The sequence below is a fragment of the Budorcas taxicolor genome, chromosome 22 (genome assembly GCF_023091745.1).
Source record: "Budorcas taxicolor isolate Tak-1 chromosome 22, Takin1.1, whole genome shotgun sequence".
Classification (NCBI taxonomy): domain Eukaryota; kingdom Metazoa; phylum Chordata; class Mammalia; order Artiodactyla; family Bovidae; genus Budorcas; species Budorcas taxicolor.
This window is the reverse complement of record NC_068931.1, coordinates 11389418-11407027: the sequence shown is the minus strand read 5'-3', so window position 1 is coordinate 11407027 and position 17610 is coordinate 11389418. Positions and strand designations below refer to the sequence as shown.

Sequence of the window (17610 nt, the reverse complement as noted above, 5' to 3'; positions counted from 1 at the left end):
ATATAATTGATAGTCATAGTTTATAGCTCCTTATTTCTATAAGGCAGATAGTCCTGTGTGCCTTTTAAAAAAGCAGTTCAGCAAATATAAATTAGTTGGTAATTAGGCATGTGCTTTAACTACTCTTACGGTTATATATTAATGTGAGTGGTTGAATAGGATTCATTTGATGCTACTTGTGTTTTTAGCATACCATCTTTAATTTAGATGGAACAGGCTCTGTAAGATTTGCCCTTTTGTTCATTGATGCATTAAAAATACATTTTTTGTTTTGAAGGTGTTTTTTTTTTAGTCATTGTTTTTAAGTCTGAACAAATATTTGATTAAGAGCATGATGGTCACTTGATCTGATTTTTGAAAGTAGTTTCACAGAGGTATTAGTGGAGCAGAAAATCCAAGAAAATTTTATAATGATGAATTTGTTTGGGTGAAGTATTATTAGGTATTAAGGTTAAATGAATAATAAACTATCTACTTGGAAATAATTTTTGCCACTTAGTTGAACAAAAATAATTGGAACAAGAAGGTAGCATGATAAAGTGATTTCAGGTCAACAAATGATGTTGATTTAGTAAATAGCACGTGACTGATTCTTACCTCTATCTCTTTTTTTTTCTTTTTTGCTCCAATCCTTTTAAGATTTCCTTTGTGAGGCTTAATTTTGCATTCCTTTGACTAAAATCACAGTATTACTTGTGGTGACTTTCATGTATTTTTTTGGTTTGTTCAAAAAAAAAAAAAGAGAGAGACCTAACATTACAAATTTTAAAAATGACATATTTTAGCTTTAAAATATCAGAGCAAAAAAAAAAAAGTTTCAGATGTTACCCAGAGTTTTTAGATTTTAGATTAATTACCAATCCAGTAGCCATCTCCGCTTTGGTTTTTGAAATGTCTGTGCTTGGCCTCTATTTGGTTCTTCTCTCCTCAGATATAACCTATTCCGGCTGTTTTTCTCCTCAGTGTTGTAACAGTGAACATCTGTAACTGTCCAGAAGTTGACGCAGATCTGTAAAACTTACCTAACTGTATACCAATACATTATTTTTCTGCACTGTCTCTTTCTGAGTTGGTCGTAGTGACCCGGGCAGTGGTCCAGACTTCCAGGGGGCCATCCTTTTAAGTTTTCCCTCGGGACACAGGTTGGCACCTGACACAGCTTGGGTGCAGAGGTCTCTGCTTATTTCTTATGTAACATCCCCCTGGTCAACTCCTGCCTGTATGGGAAACTGAGATAGGAGAGGAGGCAGAAGGAAGGGAGAAGAGGACGCAGAAGTCTGAGGAAGGAGGTTACAGAGTTCTGTTTTGGGACACAGATTTGTGAGGCCTTGTTTAACCCATTGTGTAAAAAGTCAACAATTGAAATGTGTTGGGTGCTCAAGTTCATTTATGTGGAAAAGACGTTACTGTGGTTGGTGCCTTTAGATGTATTGACGTTTGTGTGAAGATGGGAAGCCTGTATGATGAGGCTATGGACAGGAAATCTCAAGGTCAAGTCTCGATGACTTCTGTTTGATGACTGCAGATAACTGAAGGTTTCTCCTAAGGGTTCAGGGCCCTTCCTGTCTTTCACGGTAACCCAACTCATGCAGGGAGGGTGAGCTGCGTTGAGCTGTTGTTCTGGCCTTTACCTCGAAAACCAGATCTGACCGGAAAGCAAGGCAAGGATTTGTGCGGGACAGGTGAAGAAAGGGGACCTCTGACCCTTGCCATTACCACTTCCTCCTACTGTTATCAAGTGTATGTTCCTGGCAGGGTTTGTAGCTCTCCAAAGTACTGATGTACATATCATGAAACACCCTACTCAGATCACGACTCTTCATATGTGATTTTCCGATGTTTACCAGCACACTGTACAAAGGGTGTTCCAGAGGCATTTATTTGCTTCCTGAAAGAGGTTTCATCCTCTAGGAATGTACGCAATGCCCGTTGAAGTATCCTTGTCCTCTCTTGTAGACCTTCAAGAAAAGTAAAGGAAATTTGGCTTAAGAGACTGGCAAATACCTCAAATCCTGCAAAGAAATGTAATGGAATTGTTCTCAAAGTGATTGTGACTTCTGAGCATGGTAGAGTAGTCAAGGATTTCCATGTTGACTTCTATGGTCAAGTTTTCATATTAAACATGAGAGTGATTATAATGGAAAGAAACATTCCATAAACATTTTCTGCATGTCAATTCCAGGGCCTACTTCTGTTCTGGGTACTAGGATCCAGCGATAGGGTACATCATCCCTGTTCATCAAGGTTTCTGTTAATACTAACTGCTCTTAAAACCCTTGATTTAAATAGGAAAGTACAGAATTCTCAGGTATCTTTCCTCTGCAGATATTATCATGTCAATGACTGTAAAATAACTCATGGCGTTTTCTGTCACTGTTGTTTTATGGGTTTTAGCTTGTTCCATCACTCCACAGTCTTGTATGGAAAAGAAATAATCAAGAGGGAAAAAGAGTAATTTAAACACGTCTTGTTAGAATTCATGCTCAATGCTATAAATACGTCAAATGCTTCCTTTATATTTCTGTGGCTTTCCTTAATCACTGTACCCTTTACCTTTAATTGTGAACAATGTGTACTTTTTCATAACTGAGAGAAAGACAACCAAAGCAATTTTATATAATTAAGAACTGTACAAACAGACTGTATAAAATGATACAGCTCAGCTCCCACACTTTGCACACGTGAAGCATGAAGTCCCAAAGGGATCCAAGGTCATTACAGGAAATGATGGAGGGCCCTGTGATCTATTTCCAGTCCAGATTATGTTTCTTTCTTATCAGTGAACATCCTGAGTGAACTCAAAGTTATCCAATACCAATACCAGTCTTTGACTTATAAGAAAGACAGAGAACGTGGCTTTAGGAAAGAAAACGTTACATTTTTTTTTTTAAGAAAGTAATTTGTTGCTATTGTTTGTATGCATCTAGATGCTTCCTTTTATAACCTCCGTAGTTGTCTGGGCACTGACTAGAACTATTAAGACTGCTTGCATTCAATTTACCTTCAAAACAGAAACAGACTCTCAGACTTTGAGAATGATCTCATGGTCGGGGGGAGCAGGGAGTTAGAAGGATGGGGGAAGGAAATGGTTAGGGAGTTTGGGATGAACATGTACACACTGCTCTACTTAATGTGGGGAACCAACAAGGACCGACTGTATAGCGCAGGGAACTCTGCTCAATGTTATGATGCAGCCTGGATGGCTCGGGGGAGTTTAGGGGAGAATGGATACATGCATATGTGTGGCTGAGTCCCTTCACTGTTCACCTGAAATATCACAACATTGTTAATTGGCTCTACCCCAGTACAAAATAAAGTTAAGAAAAAATGTTTTCACTAAGTGTTAAGAGTTTTCTGAAACATTTTATAGATAAGATGAAAATGAAGACATTGCAAACTAACTTTTATTTGAACGTAAGTAGTATCAAACTTCGGAGCAGGCAATGGCACCCCGCTCCAGTACTCTTGCCCAGAAAATCCCATGGGTGGAGGAGCCTGGTAGGCTGCACTCCATGGGGTCGCGCAGAGTCAGACACGACTGAAGAGACTTAGCAGCAGCAGCAGTATCAAACTTAAAATGTATATATGTATATAATTTTTGATACTACTTATGTTACATATATGTGTGTGAGTGTGTATATTTAGTGCTTTTAGTTTTTCCCAGGCACTATCCTTAGCTTTTTATGATCTGCTTATTTAATCCTATGACTTAGATGCAATTATTAACATTTTCATTTTATAAGTGGGAGGCTTGAAGATTCATCTCTGGAACTTATTTTCTTAGAATTTTAGTATCTTGTCCAAGATTGCGTAGCTGATACATGACAGACTCAGATCTGAGTCGCTCAGTTGTTTCCCACTCTCTGCAACCCCATGGACTGTAGCCCTCCAGGCTCCTCTGTCCATGGGATTCTCCAGGCAATACTGGAGTGGGTTGTCATTTCATTCTCTAGGGGATCTAACTGACCCCAGGGATTGAACCTGGGTCTCCTGAATTGTGGGCAGATTCTTTACCATCTGGGCCACGAGGGAATACCAGTTTAATTATAAGAACTCCCCAAATCTAGTATTCTGAAAAAAATTCATTTGCTGTCTAGTTTTTTAGAGGTTGGGTACAATTTCACACAGAAACAACGTTATCAAGTTCCCTTAATTAAGAGTAGCCTAAATTTACACAGAATTGAAACAGAAGAACTGTACAAAAAAGATCTTATGACCTAGATAATCGCGATGGTGTGATCACTCACCTAGAGCCAGACATCCTGGAATGTGAAGTCAAGTGGGCCTTAGAAGCATCACTACAAACAAAGCTAGTGGAGGTGATGGAATTCCAGTTGAGCTATTTTAAATCCTAAAAGATAATGCTGTGAAAGTGCTGCACTCCATATGTCAGCAAATTTGGAAAACTCATCAGTGGCCACAGGATTGGAAAAGGTCAGTTTTCATTCCAATCCCAAAGAAATCCAATGCCAAAGAATGCTCAGTTGCACTCATCTCACAGGCTGCTGCTGCCTAAGTTGCTTCAGTCGTGTCCGACTCTGTGTGATCCCATAGATGGCAGCCCACCAGGCTCCCCCATCCCTGGGATTCTCCAGGCAAGAACACTGGAGTGGGTTGCCATTTCCATCTCCAATGCATGAAAGTGACAAGTGAAAGTGAAGTCACTCAGTCGTGTCCAACTCTTCGCGAACCCCATGGACTGCAGCCCACCAGGCTCCTCCATCCATGGGATATTCTGGGCAAGAGTACTGGAGTGAGGTGTCATTGCCTCCTCCGCATCTCATGCTAGGAATGCTCAAAATTCTCCAAGCCAGGCTTCAGCAATACGTGAACCGTGAACTTCCAGATGTTCAAGCTGAATTTTGAAAAGGCAGAGGAACCAGAGATCAAATTGCCAACATCATGGATCATTGAAAAAGCAAGAGAGTTCCAGAAACACATCTACTTCTGCTTCATTGATTATGCCCAAGCTTTGACTGTGTGGATCACAACAAACTGTGGAAAATTCTTTGAGAGATGGGAATGCCAGACCTACCTCTTGAGAAATTTGTATGCAGGTCAAGAAGCAACAGTTAGAACTGGACATGAAACAACAGACTGGGAAGCCTGGTGTGCTGCACTACATGGGGTTGCAGCGTTGGACAGGACTGAACAACTGAACTGAAATTGACGTCATTTGTCCATATCCCATTTAAAAAAATTTGGTCTTAGGGACCAAAGTATTTCTGCCGTAGTTTTTAGGCGCAGTTTCCGTCTGTCTTGAGGAAGGAGAGCAGTGAAACTTGAAATGTCCTTTGGCCAAAGGGTTCCCATGCTGGACTCAGTCTGGTCACCACAACCCTAGGTTCCCCCCTTCCCCATCACCAGGAACCTGGTTTTTGAAGGAGGTCCCTGCTCTTCCTACTGAAGGCCACTCACCAGGAGTGCCTGGACCCAATTCCTGGTCGGCATAAACAAATCCTTACACCAGCACACCATTTCCTTGTTTAAGTGTTTGCTACTGCTAAGTCGCTTCAGTTGTGTCCGACTCCGTGCGACCCCATAGACGGAAGCCCACCAGGCTCCCCTATCCCTGGGATTCTCCAGGCAAGGACAATGGAGTGGGTTTCCATTTCCCTCTCCAAGGCATAAAAGTGAAAAGTGAAGGGGAAGTCACTCAGTTGTGTCCGACTCTTAGCGACCCCATGGACTACAGCCTACCAGGCTCCTCCATCCATGGGATTTTCCAGGCAAGAGTACTGGAGTGGGGTGCCATTGCCTTCTCCAGTTTAAGTGTTTACTTGTCTTCTTTTAACTGGAGGTAACTTGTCTCTCAGGTGGATTAGCTCAACCAGTGTACAAAGAACTTCCAACCTAGCTGAGGGTCATTCATCCACCAGAATATCAGTAAATCGCCCCAAGTTCCTTCTTGCTTGTAATTCTAAGTATAGAACAACTTGCCTTTCTAGAGTGATTTTCAAATGAACCAAATTCATTTTTGATCATCAGATGGGAGATCTGGATTCTGGGAGATGGTATTCAGTGCACAGACTGCAGTTAATATGCTCCACTAATAGTTTATCCTTCCTGGGGGTTCTCAGAACATAGCAGTTAGCTGTATTTGGAGCTATTCTGGAATATCCTAAATTTCAAAACTTCATTGCAGTATCTTAATAGGAATATGTTCATTTGACTAGAGCTTCAAGTCCATGCAACATGTTTTTTCAGTTGTGTGGACTATTTCAACACGTTTAATACAGTTCACCTTCCTTCTACTATATATGACATGTTCTGTAAGCAATTTGACTGTCAGAAATCATCTGATGATTCGCAGACATTTCTGTTACAGGAGAGAAGGGAGAAAGATGGAAAAGTTGGCACAGAGAGTATTTTCTGCTTTGATAATGAGATATCTTGTGGCTTCATGTTGCTAAGACTGTTTTTCTCCTCTCAAAAATTGAAAGCAAGTCTTATTTGCCTTAATTATCCTATTGTTGATTTATTCATAGTTGCGAAATGGATTCATAACCCAAAGTGCAGCAGTGATCTAAGTGAGCACGTGGTCATAAATCCCCACTCCTCTGTGGTTTGGGGTGTGTTGGCAGGTTGGCATTGTAAACTGATTGTCTCCTGCATAATCAGAATTTGGTAATGAAATAACTAGACCTGCGGATAAAAGATTTTTGCTGCTGCTAAGACACCTCTTAGGTGTGGGGAACCGAGAATCAGTCTCACATATAGAGTCGAATTTGCTCACCCCTCTGATGATCAGTATAATTCAATCCTGTCATTGTTGACAGAGAAGGGCCCTACTATGCACAAACAGTGCTGCAAGGGTTCAGTAAATATTTGTAAAGCGGCAAATACCTTCAGTGCAGTAGAATAACCAAACACGCTCCACAGCATACATGACAATAAGTTTGAAGGGTAGAAATTGGAAACCACTGAGCTTTTCAGCTGATCACAATCAAATCAGAACACATCAAAACAGCTGGTGTTCGGTGGTATAGAATCAATCAACCGGTTTTGAAGCATCTCATACTACTTTCTCTTTGCAGTTTCACAGGAGAGATTTAAACTAGCATATGTCCTTTCCATTTGGTTAAATCACTGCTTTGAGCTGCTTGGCTTTCATATTCTAATACCAACAAATGAAACTGTGATAGAAAAGGACAAAAAAAACAAAACAAAACAAAACAAAACACCTAGCATTGAAATGATTTTTTTCTTAACCAATGGGTTGCTCCATTTGTATTAAATAAACCATATGCTCCCAATGAGAATGCCCTAGAAGAACGAGGAAAATTTTAAGGTTGTATTATGGAATCAGGATAATTCTGCATCAGCAGTATTTATGTTATTTGTGAATATGGCTACAGCTTTTGCAGTTTTCTATTTTAAGTTTATCCTCATATTTTAATGATAGTGCAGATAATGATATCTTGGACGATCCAAGAGTGTGTTAGTACCAACAAAGATCTACTGTAGAGCCCAGGGCAGCCTGGGTGGGAGTGGAGTTTTGGGGGGAGAATGGATACATGTGTGTGTCTGGCTGAGTCCCTTCACTAATCATCTGAAACTACCACAACCCCATTAATTGGCCGTACTCCAATGCAAAATGTTTTTGGTGTTAAAAACAAAGTAAAAAAAAAAAGAGAATGAGTTAGTAAGTGCAAGTTAAAAGGTATTTCTGTGTTTTGCTTTCTGACACCAGCTCTTCTCTTTGTTCTGGTAGGTACCTATTACACCATTCTTGGGCGAAGGTTATTCAGCACTTGTGACCTCTCCCGTTGGAACTCTCTACAAATTATTGTCTCTGCACTCCCAGCTGACACCCTGCCGGAGGCAAGAGCTACTAAGCCAACTGGAACTGTGCCTTCTCTCTTGTCAAGGTTTTTTTCTTACACAGGAAAAAGAAAGAAAAAAAAAGATGAAGTTGGGCAAAGTGGAGTTCTGCCATTTTCTTCAGCTGATCGCGCTTTTCCTGTGTTTTTCGGGGATGAGTCAAGCGGAGCTCTCAAGGTCCGGATCAAAGCCCTATTTCCAATCAGGGAGGTCGCGCACGAAGCGCAGCTGGGTGTGGAATCAGTTCTTCGTGCTGGAGGAGTACATGGGTTCAGACCCGCTCTATGTAGGAAAGGTAGGGTATTTGGCTTTTCCAAGTCACAAACGGTTCTTGTGAATGAATGTCTGTGGTTGAATGGAGAACGGCTCCTTTTTCTTTGGAGATTAGAAACACAAAGCTGTCATGAGCTTTCTGGCATTGGTTAGCCACGCTGGCACAGTCATCCAGGTGTTACTCATCCCATGAAGCCACAGTTTAGGGAGTGATGCTTTATTCCAAGATACAGGTGAGACTCGTACTCACGCCTCGTTTAGCATGATGGTGGCATGTTCGTAAAGCTGTCGTTTCCAAAATGAGAGCAGGAATGCTTACTCAACAGCAGTCCCCAACGTTTTTGGTGCTTGGAACCGGTTTCGTGGAAGACAGTTTTTCCTCCCGACAAGGATGAGGGACATGGTTTGGGGATGATTCAAGGGCATTACACTTATTGTCTGCTCTATTACTCATCTAATCTGCCACTGATTTGACAGGATGTACTGGTCCCCATGGTGCAGAGGCCAGGGACCCCCTGCACTAATGAATGAAGACTGGTGGGTTCTATGAGCCAATAGATTTTTGAGATTTTTTTCTGGGAGTTAACAAGGCTAATAATGTTTATACTAACTTGAGGCTTATGTATCCTGTTCTGATACTTGGCAGTTGAAAATGGCAAAAGTGTAATTATGGGGACTGTTGTTTCTAAATCAGGAGCGGTTCAAATCTACATTTCTAAGTAGTGATTTTGTTTTAATGGACTATTAAAATTTCCTTTTTAAAATTTACATTTTGGTTAAAAATGAGCGTGAACAGAGGTCCACGAGAAGTGATGTTAGACGAATGGTGGGCAGTTTGGGGTGTATTTATTTGGTGGCCAAGTGGTGCCCAAGGGGAGATTCTTTACCACTGCCTTTTTCTGTCTGCATGTTTGGGTAGCGGTTTCCATTTGAGCACCTTCTGAATTGAAGGGTGCACTTCAGGGCACGTGGCTTTTCCCCATCCTGGTACCATGTTCTCAGTTCCTAGCTTGATGCAGGTTTGGCTGTGTTCACGTCTGTGAAGATGTCCTGAGATTTTCAACTTTGTGCTGAGCCCTGGTGAAGGGTTTCTATAAGTAGAATGTGTTTGCAAGACATCTATACATCTGCATGTCTGCTCTTTGTCGGTTTTATGCATCTATTCCTGGTAAAGTGAAGCTCAGCACACTGATGAATTTATCCCTGAGTGTATTTTCAACTATGAATGATTGAAGGAGAATCTTCGGTATTTGTTTCAGGGGTCATTGTTTCATTTGAATAGACCTTGAGTAAGAGTGAAAAATATGTTTTTGTTGGTAGTTGTCTACCTAAGCCAAGATGATCTTTATTATGTATATCTTCTTACTTTTCTTTAAATGCCTCTACATTGTACAAATACTGATGCTGTGTTGTAACAAAGGAATTCAGATATGTTAAAGATTTCTAGGGACATGGATTAGGAAACTGTCTAGCCTATCATAGCATGTTTCTGTCCTGATGAAAGATGGGCGTGCACGTGTGCTAAGTGCTTCAGTCGTGTCCGACTCTTTGCGACCCTAGGGACTGTAGCCTGCCAGGCTCCTCCTTCCGTGGGATTCTTTAGGTGAGAATCCTGGAGCAGGTTGCTGTGTCCTCCTCCAGGGGATCATCCCGACCCAGAGATCAAACCCATGGCTCTTGTGTCTCCTGCATTGGTAGGTGGGTTCTTTATCACTAGTGCCACCTGGGAAGCCCAAGAAAGGATGTGCACAAGTTTTTGTGTGTGTGCGCGCACATATGTGTATTTTCAGAGCCCGTCTGCTTTTATCAGTATACTTACTATGTACTAAATCTTTCCATCTCTCTTATTTTCTTGTAAATCAAGTGAAAGCATTAACCTTCTGCAATGTTAGTGACCTCGACTCTAGCTCATAATTTCATTCATTTTTAATGAACATTTGAGAAATTCATCAAATTTGGTTGAATGGATAGGGCTATAATAATTCATAAATGTTTCATAAAGGGCCAGTGAAAAGTGAAAGTGTTAGTAGCTCAGTCATGTCCAACTATTGGTGACCCCATGGACTATAGCTCGCGTGGCTCCTCTGTCCATGGAATTCTCCAGGCAAGAGTACTGGAGTGGGTAGCCATGCCCTTCTCCAGGTGATTTTCCCAACCCAGGGATCAAACCAGGTCTCCTGCATTGCAGGCAGATTGTTTACTGTCTGAGCCACCAGGAAAGTCCAAAGGATCAGTAGTTATTCATTATTATTATAGTAGTTACTACTGCTATCAGTAGTTATCAGTAGTGAAAGTGAAAGTCACTCAGTTGTGTCCCACTCTTTGCGACCCCCACGGACTCTATAGTCCATGGACTTCTCCAGGCCAGAATACTGGAGTGGGTAGCCTTTCCCTTCTCTAAGGGATCTTCCCAACCCAGGGATCGAACCCAGGTCCTCCGGCATTGCAGGTAGATTCTTTACCAGCTGAGCCACAAGGGAAACCCAGTAGAAATCACACTTTTGCACAAATGTAAAATTTTCTAAACATGACTAAAATATTCCCAATAATTTGGTTTTAAATGGAGTTGCTTGAGTGAGATTGACATTTGGAAATCAAGATAATTTAAAAATTAAAAAAAAAAAACCCTCATGTTTTAATTTTTATAAACTTCACCATAACAATTCAGACTGCTTCTACCAAGATAATCCACGTTAAGTCAGTTTCAAGTTATGAAGGCATGTCTCTAGGTTACTTAAGTTCCAAATACATGCAAAAGTACTGGGCAATGCCATTGTTATTTTTCTATTAATAAGAGAAATTGTGTGGTTCCTTGATTAGGTAGCAACTATTCTGTGCTTTCCTTTCAGTTAATTAGAGACAATTGTCTCGCAGACTTTATGTGGCAGGAAACAAGTTTGTGCTTATCTCTTGAAGGCTGTGTATTGGGAGTTCAATAGAGCTCTTCATAGTAAAATGTTCAGGATGGAAATAGGTTTTAAAAAACACTTAACTGATTAAAATACAGAAAAAGGGCAATAAAACAATTTGAGATGGAGAGAAATTTATAGAGAAGAGAGACAAATGAAAGGCTTTAAAACGTGCATTTTACATTTGCTTGAGAGAAGGGCGTAGAGAACGTGAATACTTGAGACTTTTTGTCTGAGAAAATAAAATGAGTCTTTTTAGGTTGGTGTCCTGAATGGGCAGAGTTAAAGGAAAATTTTGACCTCAGTAGAGTTTTTATCACTTGGATGTGTACAGTAGATATATATACTCTTTTCATTTTTTTCTTTTTTTTTTCTACCTTGAGGGAGGCTATGACCAGAGTTTTCAAAGACAGAATAGAAAGTTCTAGATTAATATGCAGAAGAATAGATAGGCAGATAGTGCATTTCACAAATGCATATTTAACGTATGCTGGTTAGATGGCTACACTTTAAGTCTTCCTGAGAAAACTGAGCTGTTTAGGTAATTTGGAAAATGTAAATGATGACATTGCTAAAGTTGATAGCTTAATTTAATCACAAAATGAATATGTATTGTATGCGTCAAATTGACTTCAGTCTTACTGCTGACTCGGGCATTTCCTACTAGTTGTATGACTTAGGTTAAGTTGCCTAATATTACTAAATTATAGTTTCCTCATCTTTAAAATAGGAATAATGATATCTGTAAGTCAAGTTTTTTTTTTTTGTTTGTTTGTTTTTACTGAGAAATAATGAGATAAAATATTTGGAACATTAATCTAGACATCATATTTATCTATTTCACTACATATTAATTATAAATTAACCAGGTTGTGGATAATCTATTGTGTTATGTGTCCAGTTATATGTGTTATAGTTGTGATCCTTCAGATAAAAGTAGACATTATTTTATGTATTAAATAGTATTGCAATTAATTATAGGAATGGTCCATATTGGATGTACTTGGCGATACATGTCTTGTATAGGATTAGATTATGGCATACATATGTGGCTGAATGATTCAGACCTTAAACACGTGGACTTCAAATGTCAGATCACATCTAAAATTTTTTTACCTTCAAAGTTGAAGACTATGTTAATGGCTGATGCCCAACAAGATCAGCTAAATTAGTCTACAGTTACATAAAATTTGGTCTTTAAGGTAGGACACTGAAGTCACAAGATGGCTATCACCTTTTATTTTAGCCAATTTCCTGAGTTTGATAAGTCAAGACGAAAGGGACCAGGAGTTGAAAGGGACCAGGAGTTCCTCCAGATCCTCTGCAAGAGGCCTCCAGGACACACTTCTAGGCTGAGTTAGAATCTGACCTTTATCGGGAGCATCTCACTGTTTTCTTGTGATTCAAATTGACAAGCCGCTGAGTTGTATGAAAGGAGTCATTACTCTGATGGAGCTCTTTTTGTAAGTTAAAGTATAATTGATGTATTTGTTCTCTGTCGTGTCTGACTCTTTGCCACCCCCATGGACTGTAGCCTGCCAGGCTCCTTTGTCCATGAAATTTTCCAGGCTAGGATACTGAAGTGGGTTGCCATTTCCTTCTCCAGGGAAATCTTCCCGACCCAGGGATTGTACCCATGTCTCCTGGATTGGGAGATGGGTTCTTTACCACTGGCATCACCTGGGATGCCCCATCGTTGACATACTACATTGTGTTATTTTCAGGTATACTACATAATGATTCCATATTTGTATAAATTGAGAAATGATGACCACAGTACACCTAGTTGACATCTGTCAATCTACATAGTTACAAATTCTTCTTTTGTGTGTTGAGAACTTTCGAGGTCCACTGTCTTCCCAACTTTCAAATGTGCAATACAGTATTATTAACCAGAGCCACGGTGCTGTATGGAGCTCTGTTTTAAAGGATAGTAAGTAGTACACCTTTCCTTAAGAGGAGTATTTTTTTGGCTGTGCAGCAAGGCACATGGGGTCTTAGTTTCCCCTGCAGTGGAAGTGCAGAGTCTTAACCACTAGACCTCCAGGGGGGTCCCCAAGAGTATTTCTTAATTACAACTGTGTCTGCTTCTTGTCCTTTCATGGGAAGGATGAAGTAGAGATGCCCTTCTTTTCTCTTCTTCCTGTGAATTTACATCACCCTGACCTGGCTCTTTGAAGTGTGTGTGAAGTAGCTGTGTCTAGCCATCTGATTGCATCACACTGCAGTTTTCTAGTCCCGTCTTTTCCTCACCTCGGCACTTCTCACTTAATATCCCCTAACCATCTGACAAAAAAAATTTGTCTGCCAAACCACTGAGCCTGAGTCTCAGGTATTAAGTGTTTTTCGTCTCCGCTCAATGTAATGGGCTGCCAGGCGTTCGCTTTCCTCTGGGCCATCACTTTCACTGAAATGTGTGTTTCGTGCTTCTTCCTCAGTCTGCTTCTCGAGCTATTAACATCACTCTTACCTTTTCTGCTGCTCCCCTTTCGTCCCCCCTCATTCAGGGAGAATTTATGCCTCTTACCCTAGTCAGAATCAAAGACATAGGAATGTAGTGTGGGATTCACTCTGCTCTCAATTTCACCTGGCTTGGAAGCATTGCTGAGCATCTTTGATGCATTTAATTACACCTTACAGCCATGTCTCTCACTGAAAGATTCCGTGGGCTCCTGATCCCTGAAGCTCTGCTCGCTGTTCCAGAAAGGAAACTTTCCTCTTAAAGGGAGGTTGTGTTACAAATCAGATTCCTTCATGGGGGTAAGTTTATATGAGATACACAAAAAGAAAATAATCCCAAATATTAAGAACTTAGGGAAGAACATATAAGTTCACTTGGGTGTTTCCATAACACCTTATTGAAAGACCCGAATGAACTTTTTGGCTAACCCAGTATATCATGGTAAAAATTACATTTTATAGATTTCAGAGGGAGAATAGCAAAAGCATCCTCTAAATATGTAGATTACCTGAAATTGGCTTCCATCTTAAAATAAAACAAATAGTTTGTTCTGTGTATGTATAGGAAACCCATTTTCATAACATTTTTATAACCAGAGTGAGTTGTGAAGACCCTGATTTTTATCTTCTTGTTACTTCGCTGGTAGCAATGTGGAGCTCCTGGTGGCTTCAAAAGAAATTTGGACATGGATAAGCTCTGTGGGATGCAAATAAGTTCAGTCTCTTAGAAATATTTTTTGGCAGTTATTTTTAGCTCTTATAAAACTCTGGTATAACTATAAAGTAGTAAATGTGTTTTCTCCACATAAAATCAACAACCCGAAGTGTTTGTGTGTTCTTTGAAAACCATAATGAAAATAATATATATCAGATTTTGCTACTAAAATGGAGAAACGTACCATTAATTCAGTTTAATATTGCTTATTTTCTCTTCAAAGTTATCTTAGGTTAGAAATGAAGGTTGTAATTAGCTACCAAGTAGTTTACAGGTGAGACTACACAGCTAGAAGTTTGAGGATAGGGACCTGCAGTTATAAACCTAATTATAGTCAAACTTGGGCTTCCCAGATGGCTCAGTGGTAAAGAATCCACCTGCTGATGCAGGCGATGCAGGAGGCGCAGGTTCGATCCTTGAGTCGAGAATATCCCCTGGAGGATGAAATGGCAACCCCCTCCAGTATTCTTGCCTGGAGAATTCCATCGACAGAGGAGCCTGGCAGGCTACAGTCCATGGGGTCACAAAGAGTTGGACACAACTGAGTGACGGAATACACACACACACTCAAACTAGATAGTATAGATTGGCTCTACATTTTCATTTTTATGTTGATAGTTTATGTTGATCAAGATCATTTAAAATGCTGTCTTCTTCAACGTGTGTGTTTGTACACACTTGTCACCCATTTGGTGAGAGTAGGAGCAAAAATTATGAAAAGCTAAATTCAGTGTATGATAGTTGGGTTTTTATATTGATGTTGAATTTCTAAATGCAAAGACAAAATTCCAGCTAAAAGGATGATATTGAGCTTTTCTATAGAAAAGTGTAACTGACCAACTGTATATGCCATGCTCACTGATACACAGTCAGTCTCCGGGACTCACCAAGATAAATGATAGAATTAGATAAGCACAGGCCAGGCACTGAAGCTTTGCTGGTTTAAGCATACATGGATGAGTGCCAGCGTGGGAGGAATTTCATCCTAATCGTTTCATCTGATTTATATTGATTATCTGTCATAGTGATCGTGATCACTGGAGAGAAACAATAGTTTGTAGAACTATGCTTAACATCTTTGGCGTGCTGGGCAGCCTGTCATGTGTTTTCTTTCTTCCCCTTCCTTCTCTTCTTTAAATACTTTTTAAGTACCTGCTCTATGTTAGGTACTGTGCTAGATAAAAGAGTTAAAAATAAAGCCTCTCCATCCTAACATTGCCTGGTTGATAAACCAAGCAGGTAACAGGTGGCAATAGAAAGGAGTCAGTTCCACAGCTGATCTGTAGCTGCAGAGGTGGGTAACCAGAGGCACAAATTCATGGATCCGAGAACAAAGGCTTGCACGAGGATACCTGGGAACACTCCGATTTCACGATTCAGTCTCCAAATCAGAGGTGAGAAAACAGGAATTATCTCCTTAGAAAGTAGGATAGAATCTTCTAAAACTATATTGGGGGAAGCTTTATATAGTGGAAAGACCAGTAAGCAGAAACCCTGGGTTATACTGTCAAGTCCCTCATTATTTTGAACAGTGCTCTAGGATGCATACATTTCAGTCTGCTCGTCTGTAAAATAGAGATCAACTAGGTAAAAATTTGAAACCATCTTGAAGTCATTTCAGACTTACATATAGGTTGCAAAGTAGGACCCAGCTTCTCCGAATGACAGTATCATACATGACTAATGGCTACACCTATTGGGCTTCCCTGATGGCTCAGCAGGTAAAGAATCTGCCAGCAGTGCAGGAGACACAGGAGATGTGGGTTTGACCCGTGGGTTGGGAAGGTCCCCTGGAGAAGGGAATGGCTACCCACTCCAGTATATTAGCCTAGATAATTCCATGGACAGAGGAGCTTGGCAGGCTACAGTGCATGGGGTCCTAAAGAGGTGCACACGACTGAGTCCCTGAGCTTGCACGCCTGCAGTGACTACACCTATTATTTAAACTAGGAAGTTAACATGGCTGCAGTACTCTTGACTTATCAGCAGGTTGTATTCAGAATTTTCCAGTTGCTACAGTCAAGTGACTTTTCTGGTAGAAGCCAGTCCTGCATCGTATCTTGCATTTGTCTTGTCTCTTCAGTCTGTCGTCCTTGACTAGTGATTTGGTAGAGTCTCTCACGGTCGAGGTTAGTACATGTTTCTTCCTAAGGTAGGCATGTCAGGAGATGTAGTTTGGGGCAGGAATGCCACAGAAACGGTATGGTGCCCTGCTCACTGCTACTTCTCAGGAGACACAGGCTGCTAACAGGGCTCATTCTTACAGATACTGACTTTGATCTCTTAGTCAAGGTGGTGCCTGCCACGTGCTTCTACTGAAAAAAAACATCTGAAAGTTTTGAAATCTTGAAGGAGGTATAGAACTACCTAAGCTGCCATTATGGATTAGGGTAAATGTTACTGGTGATTTGAGGGATATGCACTGAATGGTTCATTAAAGTCCATCGTTTAAGATGGGGTTGTGGGTTTCTCTGAGACGTGGATGAAATTTAAATCTAAAACGCTGTCAGGTAATAGCCATACTTTTATGTAGTAATTGATCTTGTTTCTCAAAAACACGTCAATTTAGGATGTCTTGGAGAAATTGATTTTGTTTTTTTTATTCCGAAGCATGTGAGACTGCTCTCTGGTGTCAAGATTCCAAGAAGATGTCTACTAATCTGTATTTAAATAAGAACTTTCTTCCTCATTGCTTACAAAATATAAACTGTTTTATACTGTAGAGTGTGCCACAAGTGTTTAACCCTCATGATTATAAATAAAACATTGCTTTGGAAAATAATAGGTATAGTTAGCTAAGGGTAAAAGAGAAAGCAACTGAATGTCTTAAATTTTAATATATTCATAAGAGAGCTGACGTCTAAACAATGAATGGTGTTCTGTTTAATGTTGGAAAAGATTTAGTAATGATTTCTCCTAATGATTCTTCATAGAGCCAATAACATTTCTGATTCATATTCAGTACTGATTAAATCTTCAGAAAGGCCTTGAACTCAGGGTTCTTATATTGGAGATGAGGTAATAGATGCATTTGGAAGTACAATAAGTAGAGTAAGGGAGCAATCATTAGAGTTACAATTCAGAAGTGTTAGAGGGCCAGTCTGGAAAGTAAATTTCTGGAAATACATTGTTTTACTTCTATGAAAAGAATTTTGTTTTCCTTCAAAGTATCAGATTTAGTTGCAGTACTATCAAGGTCTTTTGGCATGTTTTGCAAACTTTTTCCTTTAAAAGGGCATATATGCAACAGAATAGATACATTTATGTGGACTCTCAAGTTATTAATATTACATGCTATTTCCTAAATTTTACTAAATCTTGAAACTGAACATTGGATAACAGGGCATGATAATTAACAGAGACATTAAAATGGTATTTAGCTGGGACACAGAAGTATTAGAAATGAACCCTGGAACAGAAATTTCCAAA

The 17610-nt window shown here is 40.1% G+C and overlaps 1 protein-coding gene across 1 annotated transcript in view; it reads left to right on the top strand.

Moving 5' to 3' along the window:
* The first annotated feature begins 7909 nt into the window (after positions 1–7909).
* The window catches only part of CDH7 (cadherin 7), a 126480-nt gene continuing 116779 nt past the window's right edge, over positions 7910–17610 (top strand). Inside the window, exon 1 of the mRNA XM_052660232.1 lies at positions 7910–8119. Within this exon, the coding sequence (XP_052516192.1) occupies positions 7910–8119 (210 nt within the window). The remainder of the gene's footprint in view (positions 8120–17610) is intronic.